General features: G+C 42.2%; 1 protein-coding gene across 1 annotated transcript in view; it reads left to right on the top strand.

Moving 5' to 3' along the window:
• The first annotated feature begins 2,528 nt into the window (after window positions 1-2,528).
• Window positions 2,529-21,137, top strand: part of LOC147732516 (carotenoid-cleaving dioxygenase, mitochondrial-like) — a 711,267-nt gene continuing 692,658 nt past the window's right edge. Inside the window, exon 1 of the mRNA XM_086958817.1 lies at window positions 2,529-2,728. Coding sequence (XP_086814943.1) covers window positions 2,577-2,728 — 152 coding nt within the window. The 5' untranslated portion in view covers window positions 2,529-2,576. The remainder of the gene's footprint in view (window positions 2,729-21,137) is intronic.

Below are 21,137 nucleotides of genomic sequence, written 5' to 3'. Positions count from 1 at the left end.
GTGTCGCCCGCTATGAGTTGAGCTGCTAGTCTAGCTTGCTCCCTCTCTTCGTCACTTTCTGACATTTTACTGACTGAAAGTTTTTTGTTGCAGATCGAGTTTCAAGGAAACAAAGATTAGATGCCCAATTTTTGGAACACTGTATCCTTCAACGTTGACTAAACCAAAAACTAATACATAGGATTCTCATCTTACTAAGTTCCGGCGGATATTAACCTTTCACCCACTCCAGATGTCTATTGGAGTTTTTATGGGGAAAGGGTTCTGTGTGATAAAGCACGACTGAGTTACTCTAGTGTCTTGCGTTAGATTATCGCCTTACCAAACATTGGGCGCCATGTAGTGTAGTTCCTATTTTCCCAATAGGCTCTGCACATTGGAATAACATAAACAGCAGTGTAGACGTAGGACTGAGGTCATCTAGGTCTCTACTGACTATGTTAAACTAAATTTAGGTTTGCGCCAGCTATCTCAGAGGTAACTGTAAACTTCATTGAATGAATAGGGAGCGATGAACTTCCCTGGCTCAGACAAGAAGGGATTCAGTTTCCGACAACCGCATAAACATGACAACTTTGCTCCCTCAGAATAAGAGTGTATCTCTAGAGTCGTGTGAAAACAATAGACAGCTATTTCACTCAGTCAGCAGTGCATACTTAGTTTCACCAGAATGCAGAGAAATAGAGAGACAGGCGTTTTCAATAAAAGGTGTTATTTATTGAGCAGTCTTCTTCCTCATGCAAGAGAAATAAATTGCCACAATTGCAATACTTAAAGTAAAGTAAAGTGCGTGCAGCAAAAGTTGTATTATGAAATAATAATCCTGTAAAAGCATTGATATGGTTTCTTAGCCATATGATACTTTAAAATGGATAAAATATATACATACACAAATTCATTGACTAACGTACTCAACTGGTGCTTCTAACTAAGCCTACCCCGGTGTACCTGACCTAAGCCTAATACATGGGAAGGAATGAGTAAGTAGCAGTTTAAGTTAAGTTGGTTAAGATAGTTTTGCCAATAATCTGCATCAAGAATTCTCTTAAGGGTTTAGTCATCTCCGTACCTTGGTAATAGAATGTCGGAGGTCTGGTATCTCTTTCCTCAGGACTCGATCTCCCAGCAACCCGCAAGGGTAGGCTGGAAACACCGGAGCTGGATTTTCTCGACTGGAGAAAAAGACAGCATCTCTCTCAGTGCGGCGTCAAACGGGAGGGGCGGCTTCCATGGGCTCTTGTATCAGCTGGGCTCTCGGGCAAGTAGATGGCCGCTCTGCTCCAAACCACCGTGTGTTTGCTTAAGGCAACTGTTGTTATTTTATACCTGGAAGCTGCCGGGTTTGACGTAAGGTTGGACATAAGACGTCACTTAGAACTAACAGTTCTTTCTGGACTTCAGGAGTTCTTGTTCAAATCAAAACAAAAGCAGGGGGGATTTTCCCGGGCTGCTGGAGGCTTGGCTTGTTTAAAGAACGCGTTGTGCTTTCTAGGAGTCGATGGGAGTAGCCGTGCTGTGCTTTGGACTGCATGGGCTATTACTGAATATGGATCTGATTCTTATGCCTTTATCAGGATATTATTGATTATAACCTCACAAGGGCATAAATCGGGAATATCGAATTAGGGTCCTAGATATAAACACTACACTGGGACATTTTGCAAAAAGTAGCTATGTACTTTATAAGTATTATTATTATTGGTATTATTAATAATCATATTGGTGGGAGTAGAGGGCATCTTCTATATGGATTTCAGAGTCTGTTTTCCTGCCTGCATAAATAAGTTCCATTATGTAGTTCAGTGCACAATGGATTTATTTATCTCCTGCATGCTGAACACTGACTGTGCATGTGCTAACCTATCTTTTTGAAACCTCATGTACATACAACAGTGGATGCAATGAACCTACTATGTGCCCTTGAGAATACAGACATTTGCTTTCGGGTTGCACTATTTATATTAAAATGCAGAGCAGCCAGGAAATCGATAGTACAATAACAATTTTTAATCTGTATTTTGGGACAGCTGAGTACTATGATTTTAATATTATAGTTTTGCACATGTCACTTAGTAGGAAAATGTGAATATGCACATTACGTGCTGTGCTGTTAAAAACTCAAGTTCCTTTTATGCATATGTCACCTTAGTGAAAATTGAAAAATTTCTAGTTAGGACACCTCTCTAGCACAATGCACTTTAATGAAACAGTTCCTTCTATCTACTGTTTTAGTTTATACGTGATTGTTGGAATGTGTCTTTTTTTAATATTTATTAATAATGTTTCGCCATTCAAGTGCTTTCTACTGTTTGGTAAGCAAGACTATGTAATGCTTAGATAAATCTGCTACCAGTAGGGTAAATAACATTTCTGTATTTTATGATCATATTGGTCAAATGTAACTGTATGTATTTTTTTGTCTTTTGTCGCTTTTAGGGTTGTGTCATGCTAACCGAATAAAGCTTTCTGAACTTGAACTTGAACTTGTGCATGTGCTAATCATCTATCTCTGTTTTTTTTATCCAGTTTTGAAGCACTTTATAATCAGAGACCAGAAGAAGTTGCTTTTCACGGAAATGAAAGGATTGGAGTGCATCTCACCCCTCTTTCAGAGTGTGGAAGAGACCCCAGAGCCCATCCCTACAAAGATTACGGGGGACGTCCCAAAGTGGATCAATGGAAGTCTGCTCCGAAATGGGCCGGGAAAGTTTGAGTTCGGAAATGACAAGTAGGCATTTTGTTTCCAAGCCACCGCAAATGTTTTAACTGTTAATTTGAGGAGAAAATGAAGGAAAAATAGTTATTTTTGGTGAAGCTCTGTATCACATACGTTAAAGGAAACAATGGAAGTTTCCACTCATGATCGAAGATTTTGCGCCTAATGATTTATTTATTCAGACCTACGTTTGCCAAGTTGTACAAAAGGATACACATTTTTATTGAAAGGTTCAGACTAGAACATACTGTCAGCTGAATCACATTTGGGGCCATCTTTATGAGTGATTTGGACAATGGCCTGTACATATCCCATTACTGGTGTTACTGGTTCCAGAGGTAGTGGTAACCCCGGTGGTGGTGAAAATCTTTCCTTTCATGAGGTGGACTATGAAAGTCTGCAGAGAAATAATAATTACTGGGGGAATCAGTAATCCTGAATGTGTCTCACCAGTAATCCTTTTTTTTTCCTCAGACTTTAATATGTGTATTTTGGTTGTTCTCAGTAGCGATAATCTCAACATTAAACACGTATAATGGCGATGAGGCTGGTATCTGTTGTCACTGGTCGCATCAAATTTAATGGGCCACTCTTAATGAGGGCCAGAGTGAGTTGCTTCTATAACCTCCAAATGATTATACATTGAAAGAAGTAACTACAATTATCCTCGTACAACCTCATGACATACTGCCCACCAGAAATGAGCTCCTGACAAACATGTTATCCATGTTCAAGTATTTCTATTATCTTTCCTTAATTTGTGAATGTCATGTCTGTTACCCTTGCTGTATTACTGGGGAGCCCGCCTCAGGTCCAGAGTACATTGCACTTTGTCTTTGTGTCTCATTTTCCACCAGAATCTAGTTTTTGTGTCTTTCTTGAAATGTAGGCGACTTTGGGGTCCACCGGCTAACTGTCAGGTATGATGATGCGACTTGTCCAATGTCCAATATTCTGCTTAAAACTTCAACTACCTGCCTATATGCCAACCAAAGTCTTTCTATTAGCCCCAGTACTTCACAGTCTCTTACATTATGCACCCAGCATTTGTCATGTGGTCCCATTAGGCTGAGTCAGAAACACCACAATTTTACGCGTTCATATTTTAAAGTTGACATCTTTTCTTGAAAGTTAATATTTGACACATATTTGCTTGCATGCTTGTACAGATAATGTTCCATGAAATAACTTTGCTTACATTTGCATATCTTCGTAAGCATATCATCAGAGCCATGAACATTCTGTATGAAGCTAAAGTTCACTGTGCAAAATGTTGTTTGTTATTGTTCACTCAGTGACAGCTTTGTCAGGATAGATTCAATAATGACAGCCTGACTCGAACTTCGGCATTGCAACATGGCTGAAGTTTATTATGAAAATTAAATCACGCCATTGTTTAGTAAGAGGAGGATTTCTCTGACACTGTTGAGGTTGCCCGATGCTGAATTTCCAGCCCAGCTGAAACCTATTTACCTCCTGAGAAGAATGGTGCCCAGTTCTACACCAAGATGTGCTCCCAGATTAAACATATCCACAGGTGACTGGAGAGTTAGGTAACCTTACATGGATTCTGGCAGATTCACCCACCCTAGGCACTAGGATAGGAAGCTCTAGGTAGGAGCATAACTATCACTGTACTGTAAGAAAACCGAATTCCTCCTGATCTCCCCCACCAAAGCCAACCCTGAGATTGAGACTTGGATCAAAGCTATCACAGCCTTAAATTGCCCGCCGACCATTGTGAACTCTGCCAAATCCCTGGGCATACTCCTCGACAGTAACTTGAACATGCGCGACCACATCAACTCAATGGCTAAATCAGCCAGATTCCATCTGAGCTACTTGTGGAAGTTAAAACCCTTCATAGATGCTCTAGACTTAAAAATGGCAGTCCAGTCACTAGTCATATTGAGACTGGAATATGGGTGTTCCACCCTCACTGGTTTACCCAAAATCTCTCTGGCTCGTCTAAAAGCCTGCCTCATTGCGGCCGCAAGATTACTCACAGGCACCAGGAAATTTTTACACATTTCTCCACATCTGAAAGCACTAAACTGGCTCCCTAAGGAGGCCAGAATACAACTGAACATTGCTTGCATCACTCACAAGGGCCTCCACACAAACTCCCCTGCCTATCTGGCGCAGAAACTGGTGATGTCTGCAGGAACTAGGAACTCTCGGTCCGCTCGAAACTTCCTGCTCCAACCTAATCGCTATCAGAAAAAAAGAACCTACAATAAGGCATTCTCCAGAGCAGCACCAAGAATCTGGGACTCTCTCCCGCCTGACATCCGAAAAATCCCTTCTCTATCACGTTTCAAGAAGGAGACCAAAACCTTTCTCATGGGCAAATTTCTAGGCCAATGACCTGCTTGCACCTACCACAGTGTGCCTATCGAATACATAACTATTGCCTCCTCCGCTGCCTACCAACTCGCCCTGATACATATTCATGTGGCTTTTATTTCTGACTTTACTTGGACAACTATAACTGTATCCTATGCTCCCCAGCTACCCTATCCCTCCCCAAACTCTGTATATTTCTGCACTTGAGTTTATGTTGTTTTGTTATCTTCTTGCTTTGTTGCTTTGTTTACTGTGTAACTGTGTAAAGCGCTCTGATAGCCTCATGGGTCAGGTTTGCGCTCTATAAAACATTAAAATAAATAAATAAATAAAATATGCAAGCATATATTATATGTAACAGCACAATGGTTTAATACTTCATCTTCTTTACCACTCTCTTGATGCTAATTACTCTGTTTTGTTCCCTTCTATTAATTATTGCAGCACACTTTTTTTAAACAAGAATATAATTGCTTCCATACATTTTAAATACCAATTCAGGTATTTCCTTTATCTATCTTTGGGCATGCATGAGTTACCAAACTAAAGGGTTTAGATCTGTTTCAATTTCCTTGGGGAGTGAGGGTTGTCATGTTCTGAGGTTGCACATACCACCTTTTACCCTGCTAGGTTAAGGTTACAGATGGAGCACTGTGAACTATCTAGGACTCAGGCCAATTATCCTGATGGTGTGCTTAGAATCAGTCTTGCACAGGTTTGACTTTTATGTTGTCCAGCAAACAGACAGTTTTACTGAAAAAGCATGAACTGTAGGACACATATGTATAGAACTTTTCATATTGTGGGTGTCTCTCACTATTCTGGGATACTGGACTGGAGTCATTGTAGCTTCTGACTGAAACTGTGCCTGCTCAATATGTTGTGTAATAATTGTGTGCATTTATTATTCAAGTGAATAAGATGTATCCGATCCTGTCAGAGATTGCAAGTATACTATTTGTGAGGATGTGTCTACTTAACAACATTGCCATCTATTTTATTCAACCAGAGTGAATGGTAGTCCATTTCCTAACCTGAGGACACTGCCCTGATGATAGTAATTTTTTGGTAAATCACGTAGTTTAAAGGTAATGTTACGTGTGCCTGGGTGTGGTATGGTTAAACGTATTCTGAATCCCTCTGATATGCAGGTTGGTATAACATCAATAATGTACTGTTGAGATGGGACCCTTTGAAATCTATATGGCTCTGTTGCAATAATACGAACATTAGACTGCATAGAGTGTGTTTGATGTATTCTTTTATTGTAGGGTGTAGTCTGTGTCTAGAGAGGACTGAATGAGAGACATTGCAGTCTAGTAAGTGCTTTTGGGAGTTCAGTGATATGCGATTACAGGACACAGGTAGAGTTGTTTTAGATGTATGCGAAGTGCTATTTCTGCAGATGGTGTGGTGGTTTGATTAGTAAGTTGTTGGGAGCTTGATTGTAGCTGATTGTAAGGCAGTGGTTCCCAAACTTTTGACCCCTGAGGACCCCCATTGAGTCACCACTGGAAGCCGGGGACCCCCAAGCAATCTGTATGAGTTAAATTTTAAATATTAAAACAGTAATTAAAAAAAACACCCATGTGCACACAATACAAATACTCAAAGTACTAAGGATTTTGGGGCCAGATGTACGACCATTTTATTTAGCGCCTCCCAATTGGCGACCCATTGCGAATGGCAAATTGCGAGTCGCTAAATGAAATGTACAACAGTGTGTTTAACACTGTTTGGGATTCCCAATGGGGTTGCAAATTGCGAGGCTCATTAATATTAATGAGCCTCTCGCAATTTGCGAGCCCATTGGGAATATCAGCCCTCCCAGGGATGGTGGCCTGCTGGGCTCAGCAGACCACCATGTCTGGGACTGATTTTAAATAAAGCAGTTTAAAAAAAATAAAATGCAGCCTGTTTTCCATGCATTTTAAAAAAAGAAAATGAAACGTTTTCGTTTAATTTTTTAAGGGCAGGCAGTGGTCCCTGGGACCACTGCCTGCCCTTAAAAAACAATTTTGCATGCATTTGCAAAGGTGAAGGGGTCCCATTTGCGAATGCATTACTATCTACTTGAAGTAAGTGATAATTGCGAGTGTTTTGCGACCGCAATTGCAGTCGCAAAACATTTGTACATGGTTTTGAGACTCACTAGTTGGAAGGGAATGCCCCTTCCAAATAGCAAGTTGCAAAACCTATTTAGAAAGTCGCAAAAAATTGTGACTCGCGAAATAGGCTATGTACATGGCCCGATAGGTTTTTGTATGCGCAAACGGGTTCGCGAACCCGTTTGCGCATATAAAAACGGGTCGCACATCTGACCCTTAGTATTTTATATTGAAGGAATACCCCCTCTATCACATGTACTTCCTTTGTTTTATAGCATCTCTCATACCATTGTAAGATATCAGAGCACTTTACATCACACACACATAGAGACAATGAATCATACATGTAAATCAGTGTATAGAAAACGTTACATAAGGTAAAGGGGACTACAAGGTGTAGTATTAACATGTCATTCATACTGATAGGCATTTTTTAAGAGTGCTTGGTCTGGAACAGCACAAACTCAGGATTCAGAACATAACAAAGTGGCTAGCACTGACTTTTACATTAAAAATGTATTTCTTCCCAAATAAATCTTTTTATAGGTCTCTCTGCTAGATTACGATTGTCATTTATGAAGTGCACAGTAACAAAAGCAGTAACCACGGACCTATGCACATCAAATCTGCTTGTTACACATTCTTTGCAGTAGGCACATTAACCCTCTGTGCTACATTAGTTAAGTCAAAGCTTGCACTGAGCAAAACTCTCCTCTCTCTCCAGCAGGTACATTAATCACTAGCATTACCTTGAAAATGTTATTGTTGCTCGAACTCTGCTAATTATACAAGAAACTTTGCTGTGCTTTTAAAACTGCTGCCCACGGACCCCCTGGGAATGTGTCACGGACCCCTGGGGGTCCGGGGACCCCAGTTTGGGAAACACTGTTGTAAGACATATGTGTGCTCATCCAGCATGTTCTGTTGAATGTTCTGGTGATGAGTAGGAGTAGGAGAAAAGCATACAGGAAGAACAATGAAAGATTTGTTGCTGTGTACACAAGGATCACATGAAGTCATTTAGTTACAATACAACATTCAACAAGTATGATAGTACATTGACCGTCACTTCACAGAAGGAAAGAGCAGAGGTTTTAATGCTTTCCCGATCCATGGTTTTGTCAGTTGCTGTTGTGTCAGGTGTCAGTATAGTTACATATGTTTGCAGTGTTCTCAAGGAGAACTGGCCCATCTGCCAGGCTCGTTTTTTCCCGGTTGGTGACATATTTTAGTGCTACTCTCAGAGAAGGATGGGCTGTCTCGTCCTTACAACAGCCTCAGGCCGGATTCTACTTGGAACCCTCCTGTAGTTGGAGACTGGTTTGAACATTTTTGTCTGGGCTGATTTTCGTTTCCAGTCAGTCCCTGGCAGTTCTGGACAGGCAACGCAGTGATATGCAGAGTTTGTCCCATTTAAACAGGTGGGACCTCTAGTTACAGAGGTAGCCTGTGAGTGAAAGGGGGGAGTTTAGAATTTTTAAAGTAGGCGAAAGACTTGAGAAAGATGAGAACTGGCGAGAGAAGCTTTAAAAATGGAAAAGTGAGAAAACGGAGGTGTCCGAAAGTGGGTTAAATAATGTGAAAAGAGTGAGCCCTTACAAACTGAAGAAACACACCCTCGTTAGGTCTCAACACAAGTTTCAGAGAAAATCTACTCAATCGCTGGTGGCTGTGAGCTTGTGACACATACAGAAGGACATTCCCCTCTGAAGTTCAAGCAATTTCAAACAATTTCAAAGAACACAATATGTTACAATAAAGAAAGATCCATAGTCTGTAGGTGTAGTTCAGGATCATAACTTTATTTCTTCTTCAGATCCATGAGATAGAGTAGAGACCCCACCAGGAGCAGTTCCACTGCTCAGCCCCCCATGCCAACTGACATCTCCTTACTGTTCAACCCTTCCAACATTCCAATGACATCATCAAGGGCCAAGCAGTAGAGTAGGGGTAAGCATAGGGAGGATGCACAAGACAAGTTACATTACAACACATCCCCCTTTTATCAAAATCAACAAATGAATCATAAGCACACATGCAAAATAATTCACAAAGAAGTAAATGTGCAAAGATGAAAAAGCACAAAGAGAATGTCAAGAAGATTCAGAAACAAAGAGCCAAATAACACAGCGATTCAACATCCAAGTTCTAAACCTTCTAACACTCCAAACACATTTAAATAAAGTCAGGGACTAGATTTTTCACACCCAACAGCGGAGGTAAACCATCCTCACCCCACCTCCTTCCCATAGGAAAATACAAATATTTAGGGGATACACCTCCCCAAAACCTTGAAACATATTGTAAAGGGCAAATCACCTCCCTATTGGGAAAACACCTCCCAAAAACACAAAAACATATTGTATAGGGCAAATCACCACCCAATTGGGAAAACAACCCCCAAAACCTTGAAACATATTGTATAGGGCAAATCACTACCCTATTGGGGAAAACACCTCCCAAAAACCTTGAAATACTAATGGGGTGACAGACTTATGTCACTCACAACCAAGAAAACGGCACATAGCCTATGGGGTAAGCAACTAAGTTACCCAGAACCCAAATGAGAGCACTAAACTCCCGGACTCTCAACAAAACCTTGAAATACAACACCTCATAGGAGGTAAAAACCAATTCCAAAGAGTAAAAACAAAAAACAAAACAGAGAAGCTAGTCAACAGACCGACTTCTCTTGTGCGTACCCGTCACGCACAGTCCAACACCAACAACACAACTTCATACAGCATACAATAACTAGACTAGGAACACAGTTACTGCCACATCAGCATACACCACTGATACCACACACACACTTCCCTTTTTCCATACATAAACAATAACAACATATTGACAAAACACATATAATATTGACAAGAAAAAAACACTGCTGATAACATCCAAACATCACTTAAAACAGTTTAAGATGATAACAGATAGGCATACCCTCAACTCTATGAGTGCAACATGTGTTGCTAACACTCTGTAACATACAACAATCCAAAGGGTACCCTTAAACCAGAGTATGCACACAGTCATCACCACACATTAAATTGGAACAATTGAGAACCGATACACCCCATGAAAATGGCAGAACATATAAAAAAAACACAACAATTGGTAAAAAAAGTCAGATAACAAATGGTGATCCTTGTATCAGTGAGAGATTTTTCATCCAAACCCAAATAGCGCAGAGCACCTGAATGAGTCCACTTCGAAATGCCGCCGATGTTCTATGTAAGGCATCGATATACACGTAGAAGGCAAAAACTCTTGGTGCATAAGGAACTCCTCATTCAATGATTCCCACGTCATGAAATCTATCACAAGAGAAAACGCTCTGCTTCATGGACGTTTCACTGAGACTCTTGGAACTTACAAATAAAATGAAATCGGCGTTGGAAGATGACAGGATCCGCAAAGAAAGACTGATGGCACTTCTGATTACAAGAAGTCGTGTCTTTGATCCGACTCGTGACGACGCTGATTAACCCAGTTCACTCCGACTATGTTCAGCAAAAACCAAAATGGCACCTCCGTGGGGTCACGTTTACATTCACCTTTATATGACAACGCTGGTAAACACTTCCGTCACTCTCTCTGCGTTAGGGGAAGAATTCCTCAGCTGCAAAAAGCGAACACGCACAGAGAATGCTCAGAGCTCTCGAGACATGGAATCTACCACAGAGTCAAAAAACGCAGAGACGGTTACCAGCGCTGTCAAGCACATTAAGAAGTATGTAATTTCAACACAGTATCCTAAATGTTAAACACGAAGGTGTGATTGTATAAATCAATAATAATTTTCAATGAGTCTAAAAGATGTTCCGATTTTCTCTATTTTTGTTATTTTAAAAACGAACAAAATCAGAATGAGTCCCAAGATGAAAAATATTGGGGAATTGATGCTGTTCACTTGTCCCCCAATCAAGTCAAGTCGTCCTCGTCACCATTGTCAAAACTGTCAGTTTTTTTTTTAACATATCCAAACATATCACAGCCTCCATTCACTGCTGCCTAATCCCAGCACACATCGCTGCTCTCTTGTGGAGTGTTGAGGCATTCACCTGAAAACAATTCAAGTTGCAGGTGCCAATACCATTGAAAAGTCAGTCAAGTCAAGATAGAGAGCAAGTAGGAGCAGTGACGCTCATCCAATACCGGTGACTGCAAACTATTACTGACAAAGACATAGAAAAAGAAACTGGCACTTACATGAATAGGGCGACCGATGCTGTGGTCACTGGTGGGGTCTATGCAGTGCCAGGTTTCTTCAAATCCATAGGTTGTAGTCCTTTAGTTTTTTCAAATCCAAATTTACTTAAGGTTTCTTTAGTGTTTTTTTGAAAGTCCAGTACGCAGGTTCTTTAACATCGTCGCCAGTGTTACAATAAAGAAAGATCCATAGTCTGTAGGTGTAGTTCAGGATCATAACTTTATTTCTTCTTCAGATCCATGAGATAGAGTAGAGACCCCACCAGGAGCAGTTCCACTGCTCAGCCCCTCATGCCAACTGTCATCTCCTTACTGTTCAACCCTCACAACATTCCAATGACATCATCAAGGGCCAAGCAGTAGAGCAGGGGTAAGCATAGGGAGGATGCACAAGACAAGTTACATTACAACACAATACAAATCAATTTAGTAAAATAGAGTACATTTTTAAGAGCAAAACAACACAAAAATGCAAGAAATTCGATCATGGGAACCAGAGATTTGAACTTTTAAAGTTTTAAAGAAAAAAGTGTCTATAAAAATAAAAGTGCTATTGAAAAACAACAGTGCACGACTGAACAGAACCTAGGCATGATTTCAGGCTGACTGCAATAGAGTTGAGGTTGGATAGACCAAGCAGCGTGTCTCTGTCAAATGTTTTAACTTAGGGCATACTGTCTGAAGTAGAAGTCAAACCCCCTGACCAAGGCAAGGTCTAAACCTGAGGCCAGTGGAGGTCCCATGAAGTTGCATACATCATCATCGTCGGGCTCTTGCCAAAGCTATTTGTTTTGGTGCCAAAATATCCAAGCAAGATAAAGCTAGATTGTGTAGTCACCATGAATACTTTGTTGCTGTGGTTGATTGCTGCTTCACCCTGGTTTGCAGTTGTACTTTTTGGCTTAACCACTTTTTTGATTCTAAAAATCCTTCAGTGGGGCAAGGCTGGAAGCTGTAGCTTGAAAGCGCTCCATGAGGATGGATATGTTTAATTTGAGGTACCTTTAATCTTGATTTCTGTGTGGCACGAAGCTCTGAAGTGGGTAAACCTGTTTTCTTGCCTGCTTTGTTTACTACCTCACTGAGCAAGACTGTGCAGATTGCCCCTGTCTCTTTGAGGTTGAAAAATGTTTCAGTCCTGCTTTTCTCTAATTGTTGGGAAAGGTCTTTCCGGTCAACAATAGGCATCAAGTCTGTCTCCAACCATGATGTTCTCTGTGGTCAGCTGAGTACTTTCAGAGTCACAATTCCTGATTTGGGGCCTATAGCAGGTAAACAAGAGGTCAGCCACCTCACCCAAGGCAGAAGTCATCAGTCAGAAGTCCTCTTTCTTCCAGCAGGGCCTTCTTTTTCAGGAGTGATCCTCCCAGGTCCGAAAATTATCTGACGAGTGGTGGTGAGGCCAATCTTATCTAGTGCACTAGTTAGCGATAGGGTACTTACCCCAGTACAATCCTTTCTCACCCTATGTCCACATCCTCTTGAATCACTTTCTCTTGTTTCTACTCCAAAAATTCTCAGAAACCCTAAAATCATGATAGTAAAGTCTTTCTTCCCTCCAGAAGAGATCTAGGCAGGACCGCAGACAATCACCTGTTTAGACGATATTAGCTCACTGATATCAGGGACCAAACTGGTTCTTCTTCCTTCTGGGGTTAGGGCCAAAGGGTCTAGGAGGGCTCAGGGAAGGAATGAGAGCAGAGCCTGTCAGTCCTATCTGAGAACAGCATGGCAAAAGAAGGAGTGTCAAGTCCATTGTAATTCAAGCTGTCTTGTTGGTTATCCAGATTGCTCATCCTTTCAAAGTGGTCAGCTGTTGACAGAAACACCACCTTCCTAGATCTACATGACATTGTCCTCAGGCGCTAAATTCATTAACTCCACTCTAGAATGTGTATTGGCTTGTTGAGGTGGGATGCAAGGCAGAACTTGTTTTAAGCCAGTTCTGGCTCACGCGGCTAAAGTACATTTTGATAACACTATCTTTCCACTAAAGTTATCCAAAATCTGATTTAGAAAATGAACTGGAAAATAATTTTGAATTGTTTTACTAGCATTATTCCAAGCGAAGATGTGAAATAAATATTTTAATCACACTGAAAATCTAACCTAACTTACACAGTGAAAGCAGCATTTTTTAAATAGAAAAACAAATGTTCTCATGTGGCATAGTCAGTTTCTTTGCCATGTATTACTGCAGTACCTTTAAACCAGAGTTGGGAAGAATAAATCAGTACTGTTATGGTACTTACACAGGGCTGAGAGGGAACATTCCCTCTCTTTTTAAAAACCACTTCAGATGAAACTTTAATCTGCAGTGATTTTTAAACATAGAGGTACTGCTCTCTCTTCCAGCCCTGTTAAGTACCACTGCAAGGCATATATACCTCTGCACCCTTACATAGGTATGCAAGGGCACCGAGGGGTATGCACTGGAATGGATACACCCCCTGTGCCCTTACGTTGTGTACAGACACCAAGAGGTACTCACTGCACTGGAGTGCACAACATACCCCTCAGTGCCCTTACTTAAGTATGTAAGGGCACCAAAGGGTTTGCACCATAGTGAATAGCCCGCTGTGCCCTTACATATATATGTAAGGGCACAGAGGAGTATGCACTCCATTGTAGTGCATCGCATACCCCTCGGTGCCCTTACATAAGTATATATTAGCATTGAGTGGTATCCATTCCAGTTCATATATAGTGGTGCCCTTGCATACTTATGTAAGGACACTGAGGGCTATCCACTACACTGGAGTACACTGCATACCCCTCAATGCCCTTACATACTTATTTAAATGCACCAAGGGTTATACACTACACATTGCAGTGCCCACTCTGCCCCTTGATGGAATTCTGCAAATGTTTTACGTAATTCCACGGCATTCCGCAGAATTAAACTCCACCATTTCCAGCCCAACCTCTATTTTAAAATAGCTCACCCATAGTAGAGCAGTTTTCTTGGTTTCTTTGTATTTTTTCCTATATGTAGATGGAAAAAATACACACTGCAGCCCACATACCGCATTTAGCTCCCATGCAATGTATGTATTTACTGTGCCATTTGCTCTGGCTTTACAGGAAAGTTCGGCCCGCCAAACAGGGTAACCAATTGTACAATACATGTTTAAGGGAAAAACACAGGTGCAATACCATTGTTTAATTGTAGTATGGTGCACAGACTCCTATAGTCAGCAAACTCAGGCAAAAGACATGGGAGGACCACGACAAACATGATGCACTTTCTTACACAGACTCCCTCTCTTTGAAATCAGGGCGAACCTAACCATACCCCTGAAAGTTCTCATTGCTAAGGCGGAACAACCTAAAAAGACCATCAGCACTGGTGGGGTTAAATTTCAAGTCAGTGTTCCTCGGTAAAGTCTATTCCCTGTAAGAGTAGACCTGCCTCAATAGTTAGGTTCTCTCCCCTGCTTCTACATTAGCCATTGGAGCAGTCTGTGGTCTGGGTCTGTCTGAACTAAAAAATGAGTTCCAAACAGGTATGATCCCAGTTTCTTCAGGGTCCATACTAATATCTGACCATGGCAATTCAGCGTTGTTTTTTGAGTAGTAGCTGTCTGTTAATGAATGCTATCGGTTGTTCATGTTTTTTTATCACTCCCCCATGACATACTCCGAAGTAGCTGACAGCATCACAAATTACATGTTTGCGCCATATGCCTTGAACACTTGTGCAGAGCATAGTACCTCTTTCAGGTTGTGAAAAGCTTTCTCTCCAGGATGCCTTTTTAGTTGCATTTTGGATTTTAACTCTGTGAGGGGTTCAACAATGTTCGCACACCTTTTAAGAAATCTGTGGGTATGTTTGTTGAGGCCCAAAAAGGCTCTCACATGAGTCTAGATCTTGGGTAATTCACAGACCATAGTGGGCAGAATCCTGGGCTGGAGCTGATGTATGTGTCTCCTCTGCCAACTTAGTGGCCAAAATAAAACACAGCACCTTCCCTATCTGGCACTTACTGGCCTTGATAGTCAGGCTTGCCTTTTGTAGAGCATCAAGCACCTTCTTTGGGTGTCCTTTCCAACTTGAGCTGATGCCTGCAGATTTATCCAGGTAGGTGGTGGTGAAGACTTCTAGCCAGATAGGACTTCAATGACTAACCTTTGAAAGGTTGCAGGGCAATTTTTCAGCCCAAAATGTGTTACTTTAAATGTGTGTGTGGATCTCTGTGTTTAAGAATGCTGAACTCTCCTTTGTAATCTTAGTTAGGCAGTAAGCCAAGTTCCAAGTTTCATGATGTCATGTCAAAAGTACTCAAAAACTTCCTAGCTGCTCCTCTATCAATTTAGCTCACCTGCTCCCTGGACTGAATGAGAGTCAATCTTGATAACTGCATTGAGACCACTCTAGTCTTCCTCACATAACCTTTGCTCTAGACTAGAGTGTCTATCTGCGGAGTGATCTGTGGTACCAAAATCACTGAAATTGACCATGACCTGCTGGAGGGTTCAGTTACCCCCAAGTTCCAGCATTTTAGGGGCTTCTCCCTTAACATTGACCCTTGCCTTATCTGACCAACAGGTGCCTTAGTTGACTGCTGTGCCACAGGTCAGCTTCTTTTCCAAGCTCCCTGGGATCAGTGAGCTTTAAATTCATCTTGTGGTGACTCAAATTGTACTCTGGCCCACACAAATTACATAGCCCATCATAGTCATGTACTTTGCTGCCCTTCTCCTAATTGCCCACTGACATTAACAATACATCCACAAAATATTCACAAACTGCTGTGAATGATTTGTGATGTCCTTAAACTTCTGGTTGTGGTTTTCAAGGTGTTTGACTAACTTTCAGAATGAGGGTGTCTTTAAAGGGATCCCAAAGAACCAGCTCTGCTTATTTCATGTTCAGTAGGGTGTACCTCTCTTGGATTTGCATGTGCCTACACTATCCACCCCTCCAACTTCCTTTTATATTATAGGCATTTGCATGGTAGTCACATTATTGACAACTAATCTATCTCATCAACAGCCTCATATCTAACAACAAGATCTTTATTAGTAGAAAACTTTAATGACCCCTCCTGGGTACTTTAGAGTTGGTGTCACCATTCTCACTAGACTTGTATGCCCTCCTGGCCCTGTTCATGAGGCAGATTAACTTTCTGCTCCTCCAATAGTAATATACCCCTCAAGTATAGGTGTCTCTGCTGTCTCTTCATCATCTTCAGCCAAGGTCACAAATGCCTTCTTAGCTACCTAATTTCTTTCAGAACACGGTCGTTTTTTTTCTGTTAAGGAGCCAGGTCAGCAGCAAGCGTGGCAACACCTTTCTCCCCAGCTATCAGTCTGCCATTTCTCATCAGCATCTAAGTCAGCCTTTTATACCTCCATGACAAGGATGGCCATTTTCAGTTTAGTAGCAGTTAATTTTCAGAGTACCTCTCATCCTTTCTGTCCTCCAGTTCAGCTTGATGAGCCTCCAACTCTTATGAGGGCAATGTGAGGGAGAACTCTGCTACCAGCTGTGGACAACATTGTTGCTCTCCACGGACAATCCTCCTTTTATACTAGTGTCTCATCAACTTCATACAATATTTTTTCTGAGATGATCTCTGCCTGGTGAGTATCTTTCCACGCCCTCTGCACTTTCTCATATTCCACTTCCTGGACTCCTGGCTTCTTTCGACGATTCTGAACTTACTTAATTTTGCCTGATCCACCTCTACAATCCACCCAAAAAATCAAGTTGTAAAAATTTGATTAAACAAATGAAAAAGGAAAAAAATATAATTATTTATTTATTTATTTATTTTGTTTTCCACATTTCTTTTAAATACTACATAAGCGAAACCAAAGAGCAAATAAAAAAAATATGATAATTAAAAAGTTCATCAGTGATGTCATGAGTGATGTCATTTGAGACGTCATGAGTGATGTCACTGACCATATCATGAGTGATGTAATATGTGAAGTCATCAGCAGTGCATTGCGGGCGCGCAAGTTATAGTTAGCTGAATTAACTATAACAGGGGAATTTCAATGGATTTGTACGAGTGAAATGTCCAACTATTTATAACGCTCCTGAAACCTATGGTTTTTTCAGTGAATTTTTATGTTTTTTTAAATGCGAATTCCTTACTATAACGTGCCTGAAACCTGTTTTTTGCAGTGAATTTCAAAGGTTTTGTAGATGCTAATTTGTAACTATAACGTGCCTGAAACCTATCAGTGAATTTCTAAGGTTTTTTAAACGCTAGTTTTTACCAATCCCGACAGAGGTACGACATGTGAAGAAAGAAGAGAAAACACACAGAAAGAAGCAAAAGAAATGCCGAAAGTAGCAATAGAAATCCTCAAAAACGAAGAAAAGTGCAGGAAGAAGAAAGACGTGCAGAAAGAACAAACAGAGAAGCAGAAAGAGGCCTTGTTGCAAAATCATCCTGTACACTCAACTTTTTCAGATGGGTACTGGTGGTAACTGACTCTGACTAACCACACTTAGAATACAGTTAAAACACCTACATACACTAGGGAACACTATGCGTTGGGGTACCCCTGTGATTACCATGGCCTCCTCTGTAAGCCCCTAGTACATAATAGGGCAGGGGGATTAAAACTACCTTGCACACTGGTGAAGGGATGGAGGGACCTGAGGTGACATGTGTGCAAACACACCCTGTGGCAATGTTAATTTGGGTGATAAAGTCCCCTTGAATCCTGAATGTCCTTGGGTCCAACTAGCCCACCAGGTATCTCCAGGTAGCGCCACAGAGCTGCGTTGCAGAGAGGTGTGAAAAGTGGCACAGCCTGGACCACCTCTCTGCAAAGCAGCGCAGTGGTGCTTACTGGAAGCACCTGGTGTGCTAGTTGGCCCCCAGGGGCCCTCAGGATTGAAGGGGAATTATTTGTACGATTTGTACGAGTGAAATGTCCAACTATTTATAACGCTCCTGAAACCTATGGTTTTTTCAGTGAATTTTTATGTTTTTTTAAATGCGAATTCCTTACTATAACGTGCCTGAAACCTGTTTTTTGCAGTGAATTTCAAAGGTTTTGTAGATGCTAATTTGTAACTATAACGTGCCTGAAACCTATCAGTGAATTTCTAAGGTTTTTTAAACGCTAGTTTTTACCAATCCCGACAGAGGTACGACATGTGAAGAAAGAAGAGAAAACACACAGAAAGAAGCAAAAGAAATGCCGAAAGTAGCAATAGAAATCCTCAAAAACGAAGAAAAGTGCAGGAAGAAGAAAGACGTGCAGAAAGAACAAACAGAGAAGCAGAAAGAGGCCTTGTTGCAAAATCATCCTGTACACTCAACTTTTTCAGATGGGTACTGGTGGTAACTGACTCTGACTAACCACACTTAGAATACAGTTAAAACACCTACATACACTAGGGAACACTATGCGTTGGGGTACCCCTGTGATTACCATGGCCTCCTCTGTAAGCCCCTAGTACATAATAGGGCAGGGGGATTAAAACTACCTTGCACACTGGTGAAGGGATGGAGGGACCTGAGGTGACATGTGTGCAAACACACCCTGTGGCAATGTTAATTTGGGTGATAAAGTCCCCTTGAATCCTGAATGTCCTTGGGTCCAACTAGCCCACCAGGTATCTCCAGGTAGCGCCACAGAGCTGCGTTGCAGAGAGGTGTGAAAAGTGGCACAGCCTGGACCACCTCTCTGCAAAGCAGCGCAGTGGTGCTTACTGGAAGCACCTGGTGTGCTAGTTGGCCCCCAGGGGCCCTCAGGATTGAAGGGGAATTATTTCCTCAACTTAAAACGCGGCACAGGGCATGTTTGCACATGTCACCTCAGGCCCCGTCCCCTCCCTTCACCACTGTGTAAACGCGCCCTGTGTCCGTTTTAAGTTGGGAGATTAAGTCCCCTTGAATCCTGAGGGTTCCATGGGTCAAACTAGCCCTCAGTATTGAAGAGGAATGAATTCCCCAACTTACAACTCGCCAGAGGGCGCGTTTGCAGAATGGTGAAGGAAAGGGGTGGGGCCTGAGGTGACATGTCTGCAAACACGCCCTGTGGCGCATTTTAAGTTGGAGAATTAATTCCTCTTCAATCCTGAGGGTCTCTGGGGGCAACTAGCCCACCAGGTACCTCCATTATGTGCCAGAGGGGGGGGGGGGGGGGGGGGGTGGTCCCCGAGTGCCGCGAGCCCCACGCAAATATATTCTTAAAGCCCCGGGAGTGGCGCTCCCGGGGGCTTGGGGGTGGGCTGTGAGCCCCCACTCATATTTTATAAAAGCCCCGGCGGATGGTGGACCCCGGGGCTGGAAGGCCCCTCTGGGCCCCCCATTGCATTAAACATATTCCCCCTCGAGACTTAGCTCCCCCGGGGGCTAAATAGTAACAAAACACCTTTTTTTTTCTGCGTCCAAATCTGCAGAACCTCCGTGAATTTTCCTGTTTTTTGAAAGAAAAAAAAATTGGAGGGGGCCCCTGGGGGTCCTTTTGGGCCCCCCTAAGCAGGCCTAGGGGGGTCAGGGTGTTTCTACCCTGCCCCCTTTTAGCGTTTTGTGCATTTCTTTTACTCACTTCTTGTGCCTCGGTTCTACCTAGGCACAAGATGGCTGCCAACACTTCCTGGTTTGGAGTGTTAACAGCCAATTAGCATACAGCTCGTGATCGGGAGGGTGCGCAGATCCTGCACGGCCATAGATATCTAGAGTTTTTTACTTTTGATTTTTTCTGCAACTACTGAACGGATTTACACCATTTAACAAAAAGGGATCTTTCTCAACCAAGAGCCACCTTTTTGCCAAATTTGGTGTAATTCCGTTCGGCAGTTCGGGCTGTAGCCGTGTCTAAAGTTTCCTATGGGAAATTGCATGGGAAAAACACGTTTTGGGACCCCCCTTTTTTCTCTCACCCCCCCCCCCCCCTTGCCGAATCACCCTGAAACTTACAGGATAGTAGCGAACCGGAGCGAGCCATAAGTTTTGAAAATTTCACGCAGATTCGTCAATCAGCGCCAAAGTTATTGCGAATAGAATGTTGCGAATTTCCTATGGAAAATAGGTCCTAACTATAACTATCTACTGGCGACTGCGTCTCTCTATCATTGCGGGGTCGCTGGAGACAAAATAAATGAGCCTTATACTCACCGACCATGAGTACGTGCCACTTCCTCCTTGGAGTTGGATGGATGACTGGGATTTAAACATAGCGCCGGCGGTTGGCATTGTTCGCGTATCACCAGTCGGTTTGTAGTTCTGTTTTCTACCGCAGTTTTGTTGGAGCAGCATGGTAGTGCTATTGCAGCAGAGCCCCCAGGGAACGCACTGGGAAGTGTTTTTAGGATGACTGTCATGGGGGCTCGGAGGGCGCAGCAGGGCAGTTCTTTAACTGCCAGCTCGCACTTTTATACCCTGCGTCAAGAAATGCCTTTCCCAAGATACCATGGCACTCTGGTGACTGGGCACCGTGGATGCTGACAACTAAGCGGTGAGGTCGATGTGGCATATCGAATTTTATTCATTTTGGTCTTCTCAGGCCCCTCATGTCTGTCCCTTATTTCATCATATCAGCGTGTTCTTTTCACATGAGGTCGGAAAACTTTGGCCCACATTTCCTTTAAGACATTAAAGTTGCTGCCTTATAATGGAACATTATTCAGACACGGACTAGTTTACAGGTTCTTTTTATACTCGGAACTATTGCAGCAATAATGCACGGATTTTGAATTAATAATTCTGGTGAAAGGGATTCTGGGTCTTGTGGTTCTATCAGCTTGTAGAGACTATCCGGAGGCTGGCGTGCAGGTCGTA

This window comes from Lissotriton vulgaris, chromosome 2_1 (assembly GCF_964263255.1).
Source record: "Lissotriton vulgaris chromosome 2_1, aLisVul1.2, whole genome shotgun sequence".
Lineage (NCBI taxonomy): Eukaryota > Metazoa > Chordata > Amphibia > Caudata > Salamandridae > Lissotriton > Lissotriton vulgaris.
This window is presented reverse-complemented; position numbering and strand designations above follow the sequence as displayed.